At 37.9% G+C, this 18,429-nt stretch overlaps 2 protein-coding genes across 2 annotated transcripts; one reads left to right on the plus strand and one right to left on the minus strand.

Annotated features, from left to right (window-relative positions):
- Positions 1-156: 156 nt before the first annotated feature.
- Positions 157-3,428, minus strand: rps6 (ribosomal protein S6). Its single transcript, XM_034541452.1, has 6 exons — positions 3,362-3,428; positions 2,629-2,760; positions 1,960-2,170; positions 1,226-1,372; positions 505-662; positions 157-291 (listed from the first exon to the last, which is right to left on the minus strand). The coding sequence occupies exons 1-6, from the start codon at positions 3,365-3,367 to the stop codon at positions 196-198; spliced, it is 750 nt and encodes a 249-aa protein (XP_034397343.1). The 5' UTR covers positions 3,368-3,428; the 3' UTR covers positions 157-195.
- Positions 3,429-4,807: 1,379 nt separating this feature from the next.
- acer2 (alkaline ceramidase 2) lies at positions 4,808-17,400 on the plus strand. The gene is made up of 6 exons (XM_034541327.1): positions 4,808-5,267; positions 5,673-5,787; positions 8,366-8,507; positions 9,031-9,168; positions 14,601-14,738; positions 15,069-17,400. Exons 1-6 carry the CDS (start codon positions 5,154-5,156, stop codon positions 15,253-15,255), a joined length of 834 nt encoding a protein of 277 aa, XP_034397218.1. The 5' UTR covers positions 4,808-5,153; the 3' UTR covers positions 15,256-17,400.
- Positions 17,401-18,429: the final 1,029 nt, after the last annotated feature.

Below are 18,429 nucleotides of genomic sequence, written 5' to 3' on the forward strand. Positions count from 1 at the left end.
TAGTCTTTAATGGCACATTTATTTTTGGCTAATGGACCAAAGGCTGGTCTAGCAACCAAGCTATTTTAGGTACTTTAATTGATATTCATTTAACTGACAAACCCATCTTTGTATTTTTTTTATTGTTAGGCTATTAAAAGATGACATTACACAGCATAATTTCAGCAAAACATGACTTTATTTGATTTTGTGATTTCACTTTTGGCTGGACTCTGACTTGGATGTAGATGCTCTCAGAGAAGAAAGGCGGCGCCTCTTGGCGATCTGTTCCTGGCGCTTCTCTTTGGCCTCCTGCAGGAACAAAAACATTTTTAACATACAAAAAGCAGAAATTTGCAAAAAAGTTATTCCTCCAAAGCACAGTAAAGTCATCAGGCTTCTTAAACAATTACACAACTGTTGCATTGTTAACTAAATATCCCAACTTTCAGAAGACCTGATCCTACCATCATAGTACAAGCAAAACTGAAGTTTCAAGACTGAAGGAAAACTAAGAAACATTACCTTCATCCTCTTAGCCAGCAGCTTGGCGTACTCGGAAGCCTCCTCCTTGTTCTTCAGGGTACGCTGTCTCTTGAGGGAGATGCGGCGGCGCTTGTGCTGCAGCACACGGGGGGTCACCAGTCTCTGGATCCTGGGAGCCTTAGTTCTGGGCTTCTTGCCTACACAAAAGAAAAGGATTATTAAATATTGATAACGGTAAAAATTGGTGGTAGTAGAGGCTTGGGCAATTGTGAACTGGCCACACTCACACCAACAGCTCAAGTGGTTTTCTACATGCAGGTGAGGTGCGAAGAACTAACTGCCAAGGATTCTGCTCATTAAACTTTGTGCAATAATTCTGAAACAGGGACCCAAACACAATTTTACATTGTGTTGCTGCAAAGAATTGCAGAAACATAGACTACATTAACTTTCTTGCTGTACAGAATACTGACAAGTGGAGTTTCAGCTTACACTGAAAAAAGGATGACATTTCCAGACAAAGCTTCAATACCAAGACCTGCAATCTTACCCATTAAAAACAGTTATGTTTAACATTCCCAGAGTGCTTTCATAGTAGTTTAATTTAACATTTACAGATTAAAAAAAGCTCAATTTTATATAATTTTCTTCCAATAACATTCATAAATGCCATGTGGCTCCTGATTGTCAAGCTTCAATGAAAGCTACATTCAGTGATCCAACAGCACTTTACTCAGTGGGAAACCAGCTCTAGTCTTACCTTCTTTAGTCAGGGGTCTCCTCACAACATACTGCCTCACATCATCCTCCTTAGCCAGGTTGAAAAGCTTGCGGATCTTGCTAGCCCTCTTGGGACCAAGACGGCGAGGGACGGTGCTGTCGGTCAGACCGGGAATATCCTTCTCACCTAAAATTAACCAGATCAGGAGTAGATGAGTCAACTTGATTCAAGTCCAGTTACAAGCACTTCCTACAGCTTAAGTACTTGCCTAAGTTGTTTCAACAATCACTAAAAACTAAATAAAAGGACATGCAAAAAAGGTATTGTTTAGTCCCCCAGAGAAAGGAGGCATCTGCCTGCAGCCCAAAGCACCAAATGTACTACTATTGAGACTTTGTGGACAATTTCTGTTCATCAACAGGAAACTGCACCAATATAAAGGACAAACACACTGCTGCATTTAGTCTTATTATATATAACAAAGAGCAACAGCTGTGGTTTCATTCTGACTATATTCTACATGATACGCAATGAGAGAGCAATACAGTTCAACCATCTACTGATCCTGGACCTGGTCGTATTTGTAAGTAGCTCCACGGTTACTCTGGCAACACGCTGTCCCACCTTAATGACTATAGAAGAATCGAAAAGGGTCTACTGGTGTGCCATAAACAATATGTACAACTGCTAAACATAGATTTCAAAATAAGCTTGTGCTTAGTTTGCTGTAATCCAATGTATAATTTCCATTAAATGGTGAACGTGCGCATTACCTTTCTTGACAATGACCAAGTTGAGAACGCTGAGATTGGCGTCAACGATGCACCCACGGACAGACTTGCGCTTGCGTTCGCCAGTCCTGCGGGGACGGTAGCAGGAGTGGCCCTTGCTGAGCAGCAGGCGCACACGGTCGTGGGTCAGCACACCTTGCTTCATGGGGAAGCCCTGCCTGTCATTGCCTCCGCTGATGCGCACCACATAACCCTGCAGAAGTAGAGATAAACAAGTTACTTCTGCTTTCATTTAGGGTAACTTGATATGAAACATCTAACAATAAAGATAGTCTGCAGAATACATTAAGATCACCAACTTTGATCATTTTTTACAACAAACACATTTCTGTTAAAGTTGGATAGTCAGGTGGTTAAAATATATACGCTTATAATAACAGCAGTTTAATTATGTTTCTGATACTTTTGTACGCAAGACAATGTGAGAGCGATACCGTTCAACCATCTACTGATGGTGGACCTGGTTGTATCTGGTATGGAGCTCCATATTTACTCTTGCAACAAGCCGTCCCCCCTTAATGACTATAGATCAGTTAGAAAGGGTCTACTGGTGTGCAAAATCAGGTTTAATAAACGTATACACATGCACTCCTGTGCCATGTTATACAGAGCACTGACACAAAACATGATCAGGTCAAACGGTCACGTTACCTTCCACTCATCTCCCAGAGGGTCAGCGGGCACCTCCGTGGCCATACGCTTCTCATAGAAAGTTCTCAGCTTGCGCTCATCATCAACTTCAATTAGCTTCTGGCAGCCAGTAGCGGGGAATGAGATGTTCAGCTGGAAAAACACAAGAGTTGCAAAGTAGTTGTTACTGCGTGTACTTTGTTTCCTCACAGGTCATGACAGGTAGCCGATAGTCCTAATACAGGTAGGTGTAGCAGGTGACGTATATTTACTTAAAGTAGGGAGAAATAAGGCACAACTGGAGTTGCTGGTGGCACATTATCGACCGCGCATCTGAGTTTAAGTTCGTAAAGAGGCGAAGCAGCTCGGAGGCCCGTTAGCATCAATGTCTTCTCGCTAACGTTAGCACTCTGGACGACGCTAACATTGAACACAGCCGGTTTAACGGATAACGTTGTAAACTGACAACGCGTGTAACACGGAAGATTTAGCCTAGAAAAGTTTGAAGAACTCTTTATTGCAGTGAACCGGAAACTTGAAAAGGCTGCACATTTTGCTCAGTGTGCCGACATGTTGCCACAGGCTCGTCAGCGGCGAGCTCTCATCGTAATCAAATGTCATCCTAAGAGTCAGAGCAGCGGTGGACACATTAAACTGGTTCGCTATAAAGTGCAGACATTTAGCATCAACCACACGGTAGTATTTTAAAGAAAATAGCTTTCCACGAACATTTATAGTTAGGAAAGCATCGTACCTTCATTTTGCTAAACCGGCCCAACAACGGTCCGCCACGAAAAAGAGACCGGATATCCGCTTCTTGGTCTCACATAGGCCTGAAATGTTCTCGCGATAACTGAATCACTGTAGTTTTCTATCGGCTCAAGCTGAAGGTTATTAAGCAAATTTTACAAACTAAATATTAATGCAGACCAACACAACTACATTAAACTGATTATCTGAATAGAACATATAAGTAAGTATATGCTAATTTAGTTATCCTGTACACATAATTGGTAGTTTTGCTCAAAATTCGTATTTATTTAATTCTTTTATTTGTGTTCTTTTTTCGTTTGCACATTACACTTTAAGTATAGGAGACAATATATGGAGTTCCATTCCTTTTGAAAAAACAGACACCTTTATGAACCCTATTGACAACACAAAGACAAATATGGAAAAAAAAGACATTAATCCAAAATCCAAAATCACCAGACAGTTAAGAGCAACATATTTGACATAATGGATGAATAAATATGGAAATGTATACATAAAATGAAAGAAAAGCTAAACCAAACTTGAAACTTATTTAACTGATGTAAACACAAGGGATTTTCAAATAATAGATAGATAGATAGATAGCAGCATCTATACATACAGGTAAGCAATACAATATTTGAAGAAAACAAATGCCCAGAAGGGATCTTTTGATTTACATTGAATTATTTATAAAAAGTCAGAACATATGGTTCCGTTTCCAAAATCTTAATTTACTAAGATTGTATTTAGGATGACATTTGTCTGTCATGATGATACCAAGATGTTGTTATTCCCTTGTAAATCCACTTTGAATTAATCAGTCAAGTAATGTACATCAACAGTTTTACAAGGCTACAATTACAATCATACATTAATTGATGTCAATGTTTCCAACACAGAACATGTAGCCGTTCCAGTTAAGTCCAAATAACAGTCAAAGAATTGCCTGAGTGATATATAACTTTACATGTCGACTTAAGTAATGCAGTATGGTCTCTACATCTTCCGCCAGAAACTACAAATATATCTTTTCTGACTATACCTTGAATAAAAAACGATTAGAACTTCAGTGGCACTTGAATGGCACTTTGAATGGTTTGAATGGTTTACTTTCTTGATTCTTTTTGTTCTGAGTTTGTACACATGGTTGTATGCACTTATTGTAAGTCGCTTTGGATAAAAGCATCAGATAAATGACATGTAATGTAAGGTTCATTTAGCACCTGGATAAAATAACTGTGTCCAAGTTCCTTGATTTCTAGCTCCTAACAATACATACTTGTTTTTTACTTCAACAGTAGTATCGATCATAGATAATGATGGCTCTGATTCACACCAGTAACCCATGCCAGTAAGTCAGCATGCCCACAATACCAGACAAAAAAATGTGACAAGTCGAAGTAAAGCAGGTCTGACTACTTCCGGACTCAATGCCGCTGTGGTCACGTGTCACCGAAGAAGGAAGCAGATAGGGGTGAATGGTCTTGCAGCGCTTGAACACTCTTTGACTACAGACCGAGCAGCTGTCAATGCACAGTGCACAGTGTCACGACAAGCAGGGGGCTTTGTGGAAGGACAACGGCTTAAAAATGCAGCTCAGCGACGACTTCTGTAGTTTACCACGTTGTCGAGTCAGTTCTCAAAACGTTCAAATCTATCGGTGAACAACGAGCTCTCAGCTCTTGGGACAATTTCCTCTCAAGTGGGCTTTTTCCCCTCTTCTTCTGTCCATTGCTGTCGGCTGAGTGTTGTCTGCTCGTCACTGTCCATCCGACAGAACTAGTCCAGACATGAGTAACGTCAATCTGATTTTTTGGGACCAGTTGCAGGCTGGCAGCTCCGATGTGGACTGGTGTGAAGGCAATTACCTAATTTACCCCGGCATCGCTGAATTTTACAACACGGTCGGTTTGAACGTTAGCTAACTACGTGTGTGTTTTGTGTGTGTATAATATAGTTTTATGTAAGTTGCAGACGCAGCTAACTAAGGCTAGACCACAGCTGGTCTGCCTTTTTATTTTTATTTGTATTGCACTGCTTCCTTTTTAACACTATTCCCAGGTTAGTTATAAGTAGCTGTAGGTTTGGGCTGCTTTTCAGCTTCAGCATCACGTTGTTTACTGTTAGCTTCAGGTTTCAAATGTTCTTTTTTTTCTTCTTCTCATTTTCACTCGCTGTCAAGTTTGTTAAAGGTCGGCGAGGCTCGCGCACTGATCACCTTTTGACAAGCATGTTGTCATTGAGCTACACGATCAGTTCGACTGTGATTTATGTTTGCTCATAGCTTTCCTTTTTGTTTATCATTTCAGATCAGCAACATTTTGTTTTTTGTTTTGCCGCCCATATTAATGTGCTTGTTCCGCCAATATGCAACACATTTCAACAGTGGGATTTACCTCATATGGATTCTACTGGTTGTGGTTGGTAAGTTGGCTGGTTGACATTATTGTCTACACTCTGTGATGATGACCTTTTTAACCTTTCACGTCTGTTCGGCTTTGTGTGAGACCTTCATGTTGTAATTACACTTTAACTATACATTTGGTAAATGGTTACATTTGTTATATGTTTTATAGCTTCTGTAGGTAATACTTAAACTAACAGTTAAACCACAAATTACAATAACCTATGTTTCCTCGTACCTGTTGTGCTATTTATCCATTTAGATCGTTCTGTGTGGAGTTGCCTTGTTTTGGAGGTATCACCGTAGAGTGTAATGGAACTAGGTGGCACTCAAAGTGCCAAAAACAATTGAAAAACTCAAATGCTATGTCTCTTATGACCCAGTTACTCAATGTAATCCACAGACCTGGCTGTGAGCAGTTTCATGTAGGAACTATGGTTGAAAGACCAGAGTTCCTCACAACAATATCAATATTTTTTTATTTTGAGTGTGGTCTGTAATTATATTATAAGAGAAAATAAACTGCTTCTGAAACAATTAGTCGATTAATTAATTTGACAGAAAATTATAATTTAGATTATTTTCTGATATTTCTTTGATATTTTATATACCAAATGATTGATTAAGAAAAAATGCAACAGATAAACCAATAATGAAAATTATCAGAAAAATAAACTGCTTGACAAACAAATATTTGGGGGTTTGGACTGTTGGTCAGACAAAATAAGGAATTCAAATTATGGATATTGTGAAAGGCATTTTCCAACAAAATAAACCAAAAGAATGTTCACTTGATTGAGATAATTATCTGCAGATTAATGGATAATGAAATAATCTGTAATTGCAGCAATGGAATACACAAACATTGTGAGGTGTATACAAAGTACACATTGTTAAACGGCAACAACAAAACTGTTCGCGTGTATGTTTCTCAGCCGTGGCCTCTGTCACTGTCCACAGTATTGCTTTAGGTTGTTCTGGATAATTTTACTCTCTAAGATAAACACTTTACCATGACTAGGCTTATTCATTGGTGGGATGAATAAACCTACTGCCTCTATTTTTCATTTGACACAGTCAAGTGGTAAATGGTGCCACTGTATGTACATAACCGCACAGTCCGAAAGAGATTACAGTGCCTACTTCCCTTACAGCTGTTATGAAAACACTCTGGTTGCACTGTCAGCCAAGTCAACCTGACAGACTTCCCAGTGTTCCTGAGAGGTGACTGGCTGATAACTGAGGAGCTGTTGATTAGGATTTGCATAATTGGACATGAACTATTGTCCATGTATTTTCAGTTTGTGTAACCTTTGTAGTAAGCTTTTCTTTTTGTATCAGAGTAGTCCTGTGTCTCCAAACATTGTTCAACTCCTGCCTTCCAAACCAGTGATCAAAATAAATTCAGTTTTCTTTTTTTCATTCAAACATTTCTTGTTCCATACCACAATGCTGACTGTATATATGGCCTAGTAGCTCTGACTGTATCCACTGTTAGGAACCTGGAGGCTGTTAAAACATACACAGCAGACAAGGAGGTTACATGGTTTGCTCTCTCCAACAACTGTCTCTGTAGTTGGGACGACCTTTGACCCCCCCAAAACAACCCTATAGGTTCTTGTGTGAACACAACCTTCAGCTGCTTTTTGCTGGTTTTGCCCTCAGCTGTGTTTGGTAGGAGTTATACATGAAGTTAAGGATGACTGCATTGCCTGCTACTAAGACATCTACAGTGTTTGATTATTTTCATTATTGGTTAATCTGCTGATTTGATTTCTTGATTGATCGTTAGATCTATGAAATGGCAGAAAAAACAGGGAAAATGGCAGTCACAATTTCCCAATCCAGTCCGATGTGATGACTTCAAATGTCTTGTTTTGTCCAACCTACAGTCCACAACTCAAAACAATGATCCAGTTTACTATCACAGAAGAAACCAGCTCATATTCACATTTGAGGAGCTAAAACCAGATAATGTTTTGCATTTTTGGAAGAAAGATGACTTCAACCATTCCATTTGATTATTGAAATCATTTCCGACCAACTAATTGATTAATCCAATATATGTTGTCATGATTAGTAACTTCTGACTGGGAGCAGTGGTCCCTTTTGGATAAGAAGTTCGTTGAACTGTAGGAATCTCCTGTTGAAAACAGATTATTCTGATAAGAGAAGGTCTGTTGGGCCGTGATAACAACGTTTAACACTGGTTTCCAAGTTGCCCTTTCTAATTAACTGGTTTATTCCAGTATTCATTCCTGTCCCTGAAATCTTGTCTTCCTAAAACATTTAATGTCACTATTACTATTCTCTGTCACTTTATCTGTTTAAAGTGCTCTCATTTAGAGGTGACATTTACAACTTTATTAGTTTTTTAAAAACGATTTTGAAAATGGCAACATCTTAACAGTTTATCTCCTGAAACAAACTGTTTTGTCTTACCCGTACATCTCTATGACTTTCCTTTCTTTTGACATAATGAGAACCAACACTGATCACATCAAATGTTCTTTTTAGGAGACACAATCTCATTAATCTTCAGATGAGGTCTCTCCTTTGACAAATATTTGTGTGTTTCCGTGTCACATCTTCTTTCAGGTATTGGATCGACATATTTTCACGCCACGCTCAGCTTCCTTGGCCAGATGCTGGATGAGCTGGCCATCTTATGGGTGCTTATGTGTGCCATCGCCATGTGGTTTCCCAAGAGATACCTACCCAGGATGTTCAGGAGGGATCGGTATGTTGGCTAGTGAAACTTTGTGTACACACAGATGACGGTGTCTGATAGGGTATTCGTTGTGTTGCACACATATTTTACCAAAAAGGAGATTGGGCGTTTCCAATTAGGTTTTGTGTTTACATAAAATCAGTTTCACAACAAGGCAAAGGTAATTTTGATCTCATATTTCAGGTAGACCAACAGTGTTGGTGCAGCTCACTGTTCACTGTCACGTGATGTGTCCCCTCTCTTATGACTCCCTGTTTAATAATAGGCCTGTCCGAGATAGCTGACTCCAGTACAAGCTGCATCACGTGTCTTTACTTCTCATTCCATTGTCACAGAGCCATCATGGCTGCTCATTCACTTCAGGCTGTCACTTAAAAATGTCCTTCCAGCTGAGGGATTCTTGTTCCCTGAGTGTTAGTGTGTCATGGTGCTTTCTGGGAGGACATTTCTCTCTGAATTTGCCAATGCTGTTCATGGAGTGCAACGTTGCTGCTATTTTGGTTGTTCTTACTTGTTTTGCTTTTCAATTTAGGTCAAGGTTCAAAGTGGTCATCGGCATCTTGTCAGGGATCACCACTGGATTGGCCTTCGTGAAACCTGTTGTCAACTCATTGTCCCTCATGACTCTGGGCATCCCTTGCACCGTACTCCTCATTACTGAGCTTAAAAGGTTAGTACATTTTAAAAAAATGTAACACCAGATGTGAGTGAGGGCAGCTGAATGTGCAGCCCTAATCCAGATGAACATTGCATCATAAAATAAATCAGATAGGATTATCTGTGGTTAGTTCTTTTGAGGTTCATGGCCACGTGATTGGTTATGGTTCAGCCATGATTTATATTTGGAGACGAGTGGAGCCTTGTCTGATAGTGCTGCGTATTGTGTTCCAAAAGTGTGCAGCTCTAATGGGGAAAGCTGACCGGCCAAATTCAGTGGACCTGTATACAGTCTCTGGGCATACTAGATACTTATCTCTGGTACAGCAGCTGCTCTTGTTTGCCTGATGTTTCTAGAACATAGTGAAACACATTCTGCCAGTGGGGAATGAGCAACGTTATAGGAGGAGGAGGAGGAGGTAGACAATATTATCAGAGGTCATAAGGTTATACTTTGTAATTATATTATGGTGATGATACATTTAACAGAGATGGAGCGCAATTGAGTCCAGCCCCCGCTGGAGCGTAAAACAATGTATCGCTCTCCGTTGGCTTTGTATCGCGTGAAGGGGCCTCTTTTTCACTTTTGTATGTTAGCAACCAAAAACCAAAACCAAAAAATGCCTTAAAGCCGCTGTGTGGTAAACAACAGGATATGGAACCCAAAACTAAATTTTGATATGAAGCCAAACAGAAAAACTGATGATACATCCAATAAAACGTGAGGCATCAGCAGGAAGAACGGGGTAACTGGGGCATCTTGACTCTCAGTATGTCTCATGTTATGTTTGCACCAATTTCTTTTCTAAATGTCGGTTTTAGGCTAGATATATTTCAATGACAGCATACAACTTGTGTTATAGTTGAACGTGGATAAATCAGAAAGATATGCAGCATTATGTTTGCAAGTGCTTCAGATTACCATGGTAAGTTGACTTGCTAACACATAGCTAACCTTAGCTTGCCAACTTGTCCCTCCATTATATTAATAAATATATGTACTGTCGAGTGTAATTGTAGCTATCGACTGCATCCCTGGTAGACAGGGTGCTAAAATAATAATTCACATAGTGAAATTGTTTGTTTTTAGCTAGTTACAGGCATGTTGTTGCGTTCACAGTATGAAGTGTTGTGCTCTGTCTATGTTTTGAAAGTTCTCATGAATGAGTGTTTTTTCCAGCCTGGGACCAAATGGTAATACAATATGACAGATGTGGGAAAATTGTAGCGTGCATGTATATCTTAGCACCATCTGTTGACAATTGGTTCCTCAGGTTTTTGAAGTTGACCCTTTTCACCTGTTTTTCAACGGTGTGAGTCGATAGTAATACGAGGCACTTAAGGTCTGAGGCTATTTAAAGCTTTTAAATAAAGGGCAACTAATATGTCAGACGGGTGCAAAGTAACAAAACAAACATGGTTTTCTCCAACTAAGTTCTCTTCCATTAAAGTCAATACAAACCATGTTCAATCAAGGATGGCACAGGATAGCTTCCTCACTCACCCACTCAACATAATTCGGTTACACGCGGCACATATTAGGTGTAAATATTTCTTCACTAAATTCCACATAAAATGGCAACCGTGAGGCACAAATCTCCACTTGCTCTCACTAGGCTACGTTTGAACTTCGAGTAACAGCAGATATCAGTGACCATGTCCGTCTAGTCAGTGAAATCAGCTGCTGTAATGTAAAGTCGTTAAGTGTACAAAAGGGAAACAGTTTCAAGATGTATAGTTCCTGCAGTCTGCTAACATGTCCCCTTTGGCCTTTTGTACTGACATTGTCTAATGGCATGTTGTTAGGATATTATGATGTGAAAGAATGTCGTTGAAAACACTAAACAAGCCACTCATGCCCTTTTTATGTGCGTTTGTATTGCTTTTTTCTCCGTCACAGCAATGTGGAGTTGCTCTGTTGTTTCCGTTTCCTACATCCCTCACTCGCCACCGTCACTCTTGTAACTATAAGTCATCCATTGTTCAACCTGTTGGTTGTTCCTGACATTACTGCAGGTGCCAGTCATCTATTCAGGCCACTTGTCTTTGTTCTGCTAAGTGCCAGAGAATTCCTGGGATCCATTCGCTGATGGACTTTTGCCCCCAGAAACGACAGGTAGTTTTGTAGTTGTTTGTTTGTTTTACAGTACGACTGTTGGCCTCTTTTCAAGTCACTTCCAGTTGGACAAGAACAACTTGTCCAGTGGATAGGATATTCTTTTCAAATATTAGACTAGTGTTTAAGCAGTCATAGTCGTGCAATAATAGTTATTCATAAAGGACAGTACAAAACAATTTTATACATATATTTTTTTTTTTCTTTGAGAGCGAAGTTAATTCGCACATCACCAAGCTAAGAGGTGGATCCATAGTGTGTATTATACCAGATATTTATTATTTTTGATTGAAACAACAGATATATTTCGTGACTCAAATGTAAAAAACAAAAAACACGTGTTGAAAAAGGCATAACCCAAACAAATAAGAATAAAAAATACTGTTTATACAAAATAACTATACTCTCATATACACGTATTAACAGATCACACAATCCATCAAAATGCCATACATGTAATAAGTCCCGGTTTTAAAAAGTAGATCTTTCTCATATTTTGTCAGCATGCAAAGGAGGATTCTTTGACATCTTATTTTTGTAGTTTTGGCCATCGTTTCCTTTCTGTAAACACAACATTCTTACCCATCAAGTTAATTGCAGATGTTTTTGAATGTGGTGACATTGCTTACAAATAAGTCTGATGGGTCAAGCAACACAAGCGGTCAGTTGATAATTTTGAACATATTTGAAAATAAGACCAGATTTATACAAAAAACATGTTTTGACTTGTAATGTCACATATCAGAGTTTGACATCTAACATTAAAGTTAAGAATTTAAAACATGAAAACCAATGCAGAAAGCCCTCCACAGTCTTTGCGAAATATCAGACCTTGTTTCACTCATTCTATGTATCCTCTTCCTTTTCCCCCCTGAGTGAGAGGAGCCTCTCAACAGTGCTCCACCCCAGATAGACAGACTGGTCTTTCCTTCACTTATCTTTGCCTCCAACATTTAAACTCTCCATCACACTTCCTAATGCTTCCGTCTCCAAGCAGAAGTCCTGGTTTCGTGTCATGTTTCTTATCTTAAAAGTTTCTGTTTGAGCTGATAGGCACAGTATCCAGCTGTGTGGGGTTTGCCTACTTATGGCAGTTGTAAAAATCATATAATGCAAATAAAAAGTGTTTTAAGTCACATAGTCTGTCAATAAAATTTAAAAAAAGAAAAGAAATCATAGTTTTTTAAACCACATAGTTTTGTCAATAATAAGTACAAAATAATGTCAATAAAAAAGTCTTTTTTTAAAGTTACAGTTTTTCAATAAAATGTAAAAGATAAATATATATATTCATGGCAATGTCAATGAACAGTTTTTTTAAGTCACATAGTTTGTCAATAAAAAGTAAAATAATATATACATATTCTTAAGTAAAGGCCGTTATTGAGCAGCGACTTACTACGTCTGGTGCACAGCTCCTCTGTAAATATAATCGATCGAATGCCTTCACAGTAAAATAGAATATTGATGACAATTTAATGGCCTATTTCCTTTTGGGAAGTTGTATCATTGGCCAGCTATTTGTGTACATCCTGTTGCTGATGAGTAGCCGTGACACCAACGCCTTCCTCGATTCAACATATTCCCAAAGGTTTGCTGCTTCAGCCTGACTTAAGACTGGTATGACCAGTAGCTCACGATGTTACTTAAACGGAAATATTGTTCTAACGTTTGATCAAATATATGAGATGCTTCACAGACTTTATGAATCGTGTCCTACAGTAGCTTGTAAGCAACTGTTTGCTCTTGCAGTCGCAATAACAACTTTACAGGAGGATAACAAGTTCAATAACAAGCTTTTGAATGGCACACTACTTCTCTTTCTATTGATGCAGAGACGTGATGGCTGCTCCGTTAGCTTTAGACTTACATTTTCATTTAAATCTTATTGCGCTGAAATGCTTTCTGGAAAGTCTTTGTGTCTCTCCATGTAACACTGGTAACTCAAATTTAAGGCTTGTAACGTGATATCATCTCATCAACCGCTCTGTCTTAAAGAAAGGTGATGAACTAGTAACACAGTAACTACACAGTTTAGCCAGGCTTCCTTGCCTCTGTCTTTGTTTTGCCTCAGCCAGCAGCAGCGGGGGTGTAACTGGTGTGTCTAAGAAGGACAGGACTAGAATAGTTTTGGCAGTGGCACTTTGGATTAGCATACGTCTCTGGAGGTCAGTGGTCTGTCCTCTAGGAGATACTTGCTTAGAGACCAGAATACTTTGATCACAGTTCCATCAGCTCCCAGAAAGAAAGAAGATACAAAATAAATGTGCCAACCTACAATGCAACATCCTGGTATGGACATCTCAGCTGTAACTATAACAGTCCCCCCCAGCTAGATAGAGTGGACACCATAGACTGTGAAATCATTATAAAATCTGTTTGAATTATTGCACTCTGGGAGGATGAAGATGCCTCAGGTTTGAAAGAATATGGAGAAAAAAAATATCCCATCTATCATGCTGTGTTGAGGAATTTTATATACAAATTTAAATGTTGATTAAATGACTCAGAAAATGTAATTATAAAAGTCTTAACTGAGCCAACACAAAGTGATACAAGGTATTTTTCCCGTTTCTGGAAACATTGGAACAAGTGTTTGTATGTTTTTAAACCACAAGTGAATTTTTAACTGCAGTAATTGTACCTATGTCCCTGTATTGTATTGTATTTTATATATTGTTGTTATATTTGTGTTTATTGCTTTATGGACTCATGAGTCTGGAATAAAAGAAATATAATATCCCAAATTAAATTTTAGATTTATAATAATTAAATTGTATTTACCGAAAATAAAATTCTTTCTCCCATATGTATCAAGTGAGACTAGGTGGAGGACGTCCTATGGTTTATGTTTCTGCATGTTGTCTGCAGTTCCCCTAAGCCCCTCAGAGTGTTTGAACATCTTTCTGCACACTTTTCGGGGTTTACTAATAATAATACCAATGTTTTGGTCCATTCTCAGTTGTAGCTAAATTCTCAGTTTTAGCTAAAGCAGACAGCCGTTTGCACATTGTATCAAATTAAAAGGTGACGATATGTAATATTGTGCCACAGCCAAAATAGGGGACAAACAAATATGTAATTGGATCAAATAAATGGCCCCAAAAAAGAAATCTGCTAAGGCAAGTCTGAAAAGCAATAAAAAAAAAAGTTTATGTATTTTTTATTTTAAGTTTATTTGCTCATCAAAGATACTAAAAAAAGGTTTGTATTTTGTTTTTGTATTTTGTGTATCTGCATAGACCGATTGTATGCACCAAACTAAGTACATATTGTTGTGTGTTTTCACAGTTATACACATTTCTCAGTGCTCTCTTTGGTCATTGCAGGTGTGAAAACCCACGTGTGTTCAAGTTGGGTCTGATCTCAGGGATCTGGTGGGCACTGGCTCTGCTTTGCTGGATAAGTGACAGGATATTCTGTGAGATGTGGTCATCTGTCAACTTTCCCTACTTACACTGTGCTTGGTAAGTCCAAAGTTAGTGTAGTTTGGTCAATCTACTCAATGTACACTAATTATTAGAATGAACACATATTTTTACACAACAAGATCTCCATCTTATCAAGTCCTTTTCTGTTTTTAGTTAAGTTAAGAGCTTAGGGTCTGGATCTTGAAACCAGTATAAGTGCAGCAAGAATCAGGAACAATGAAACAAGAAATTAAAAATTTAAGAAAAGAGGTGATTGGAATTGAACACAAGGAGAACTCTTTCTTACTCAAATTAGTCTGTGAAAACACCTTGATGTGCTTAGTCTTTTCTTAGGCAGTTTGCTTCATTCAAACTTTGCTTTTACAGGCACATCCTCATTTGTCTGGCTTCCTACTTGGGTTGTGTTTGCTTCGCCTACTTTGATGTTGCGACTGAGGCTCCGGAGCGAGGACCCGTCATCATGTTCTGGCCCAACGAGAAATGGGCCTTCATCGGCGTGCCCTACATTTACTTTCTCTGCGTCCACAAGAAGTCTGCTGTCAAGGTTACTTAAGGGGACCCAAGTCTGTGCTTTAACACTTCCTCGCCAAGATGCATTCAAACCACACGGAAGCTTTGCTGCATCTGGTGCGCCTGTGACTGGGTGATGTAGACCAACGGTGAGGATTTATCTGTTCCTTTTTTCCCATCCCTGTCTGGTTTCATTACACAGCAGTGTTTGTGCAACTCTTTCAAATAACTCAACTTGTTGCAAATTAGTCTAACATGACGCCAAAAAAGGGACATTTCAAAGCACACAGTAAAGCCGAGAAACCTTTACAGTGTTCCAAACATAATCTCAGGCTTTGCATATGATATCATGTAAGTATTAGTATTATGCATTTCTGGCTTCTTTAAAAAGAAGATTTTGTACATTTTATAGTAACTTAAAGAAACCTCATTATAAAGCATTGTATTGGCTTTATAAAGACAAGTATAGCATCTCATAGGTGCAGTTTGGCCATCATGAAAGCAGACAGAAACAAACAATAAAGCACTGGATCCATTAACTGTGATTAATGCATAATGCATTAAAGCTTCATATTATAATGCTTAGCAGATCTTATCAACAAGCTGGTTCATAAGACGTTACAGAAGTGTCTGTTTTGCTGCCAGCATGCCATTGTGATTTTTTTAACATAGTATATGAGAAATGTATTTTAATGTACTCCTGTGTGTGTGTGTGTATATATATATATATTAAATGTGATATGCAGATATTTTCCCATGAAAAGCATATCATTTGTATATTACTGAATGAATAGGTACCCTTTGATATTGATATTGGCCAAAACCCAAAGTAAAACAAAAAAAAATTAATGTGAATTTAAAATGTATGGAAATAAGATTGACTATTCAACGAAATAATTATATATTTTGCACAAAAGAAGAAGAATGGTTCTCAAAGCCTTTGGCTTAATGCACACTGCCATGATAATTATGTACTCAAAACTTTGCTTGCACCCGACAGCTTTTAATGCTGAAGTTTTTACAGCTGATTTATTTTCATCCAAACGTCTCAACTTTTAAATACCTCTTCAGGGTTATTTATTATAGGCTCAGTATTTTAGACTGTGCTAAATATAATTTAAAACGGTGCAAAAGGCCTTAATCAAACAGGATAACGGACGACAAAAGCAAATGAAGGTACACTGTGTCCTTGTGTGATGTATCTGAAGCTGTTTTTTCTAAAAGGGGAAATGCAGAGTAATGAATGTGTTGGATAACAAAAGGAAATGATGTTTAGATTATAGCGGAAGAATTGTGGGACAGATGAGGTTTTATCACTTCTGACCTTATTAAACTTAGTGTTACTTGGTCTAATGTTTTCATTTGACATAAATAAATAGACATTCTGTGTGTTGAATATAAAAGGGAAGAATGTTTGAGTGTTGTACAGCTAAACACTAACCCTAAAACACAAGTTTCACCAAAGCTTTTCACCACAAACCATTGTTTTAAATGTTCTTGGAAACCGCCTCAAGCTGTGTTCACTGATATTTTACTCCCGTTCCCCTGCAGAGGCTTCTGGGAACTCAACCTGCTAAAATATCTTGTGCATACATGTAGGGTCAAATGAAAAATCATGATTTAGAAAGTACAGAAATAAATATTTTCAAGTATTTTGTTAAATCCCCACCCCAAATATATATTTTTCAAAGTGATGTGCAGCCAAATTCTAAGGGAGAATGATTGTTATTTCATGATTACAACCTTTGTATTTTTAATTATTATTTTTTTGTATCTTCAGGAGAAACTTTGGGGACAGTATTGACAATGTGTGAACAAAGCTGTTGTTGTGCTCATGCACACTTTCACTGTGCTGCAAATGTTACAGAATTACACATCTGATCCACGATGGTATGAGTCACCCTCAGATTAAGGAGTTTGTGTGAACAGGACAGCCTGTGAAATGCTGCCCTCTGCATCGTGATGTTTGTCTTGGCATGAGGTATGATTATGATCTTATAACTGAGTTCCCACATTTTTATGGACAAATGTGTATATAAATCTCAGTTTTTCTCTGCCTTCATTGACAATACAGACACACTGCACATAAATATTTATTTTCATAATTTATCCTGTTTTGTAAACCCATATTTGTAATAGACTCGAACATTAGTATATTTTATTTTATGCAATAAACCAAGCCAATTATTACAAATGTTTGCTGGTGTTTATTTTACATTTTACAAACATTATCATGTTGATATATAATGCATCAAAAATATTTCTCACATCCAATTATACATGTTGTAGCTTTATGTCTCTTAACTGACCTGTTCTTTGGACCGGGATTGGAGATGACCAAAATGACACTTTTTGCCACCAGGGGGCAACTCTTTTCCACATCTACTTTTATTGTATTCCCTTCAGCTGATAACTCCAGAACAACTTTTGAGTTTTTACTGTAATAAAATTTGAACATATTTGATTTAATTTATACACGCAGCTGCAGCAGTGCAATCAGGGTATTTACTGTACATTCAAATATACATATTATTTACATACTGTATGTAACGGTAACATGTTTACAAGAAAAAACAAAACACCCACCTTCCAAAAGAAATTGACAAACTGCATATCCACCTCACAGACACAAACCACATAAACTGGTTGGAAACAGTTTAGGCCTGAAAATATCCTTTTATTGGGTTAACATGTACACATCGATTTAATGATTCTCAGGTCATCAGGCAGTTTGTTCCAATGAGAGGGCCCAAATAACAAAAAGCTCGTCAATAAAGCAACATATGAACTAGTTATTTGCAGATGTGTACATATAAACTAAAACATGAATTCAATTCTGCTTTAAATCTATTCTTGGGTTCATTCTGAATATCAGCATATTTTTGAAAATACATTACAGAAGACGAAAGATGTAGTTGTATTCATAAACTATGAAGAAAAAGCTACACTGCATGTAAGAATGTAAACAAGTAGAAAAGTCATCTCACAGTATCTCACAATTTAATCTATTTTGGTCAACTTAAATTTATATCAACTAGAATAAACGTAGTAAATGCAATTGTATTAATTGTTCTTATTCTACTTATATTCACAATTCATTATTGAAGATAAAGGTTTTTCCAGGTTTTTTTTCTAAAGGTACCTTTTTCAGTATTGATTGACAGACACAGAGAACAAAGGAGTGACATAGTGAAATAAAATTAAAAATGTAATGCAA

Source organism: Cyclopterus lumpus, chromosome 1, assembly GCF_009769545.1.
Source record: "Cyclopterus lumpus isolate fCycLum1 chromosome 1, fCycLum1.pri, whole genome shotgun sequence".
In the NCBI taxonomy this organism is placed as follows: domain Eukaryota; kingdom Metazoa; phylum Chordata; class Actinopteri; order Perciformes; family Cyclopteridae; genus Cyclopterus; species Cyclopterus lumpus.

Excerpts from the sequence above, each read along its gene's own strand:
- rps6 (XM_034541452.1), bottom strand. Across the intron at positions 663-1,225 it reads GAGACCCCTGACTAAAGAAG|GCAAGAAGCCCAGAACTAAG; the intron begins GTAAGACTAGAG and ends TCTTTTGTGTAG. Across the intron at positions 292-504 it reads TGCTGGCTAAGAGGATGAAG|GAGGCCAAAGAGAAGCGCCA; the intron begins GTAATGTTTCTT and ends TTGTTCCTGCAG.
- acer2 (XM_034541327.1), top strand. The coding sequence starts at position 5,154 with ATGAGTAACGTCAATCTGATTTTTTGGGACCAGTTGCAGGCTGGCAGC. Across the intron at positions 5,788-8,365 it reads GATTCTACTGGTTGTGGTTG|GTATTGGATCGACATATTTT; the intron begins GTAAGTTGGCTG and ends ATCTTCTTTCAG. Across the intron at positions 14,739-15,068 it reads CCCTACTTACACTGTGCTTG|GCACATCCTCATTTGTCTGG; the intron begins GTAAGTCCAAAG and ends TTGCTTTTACAG.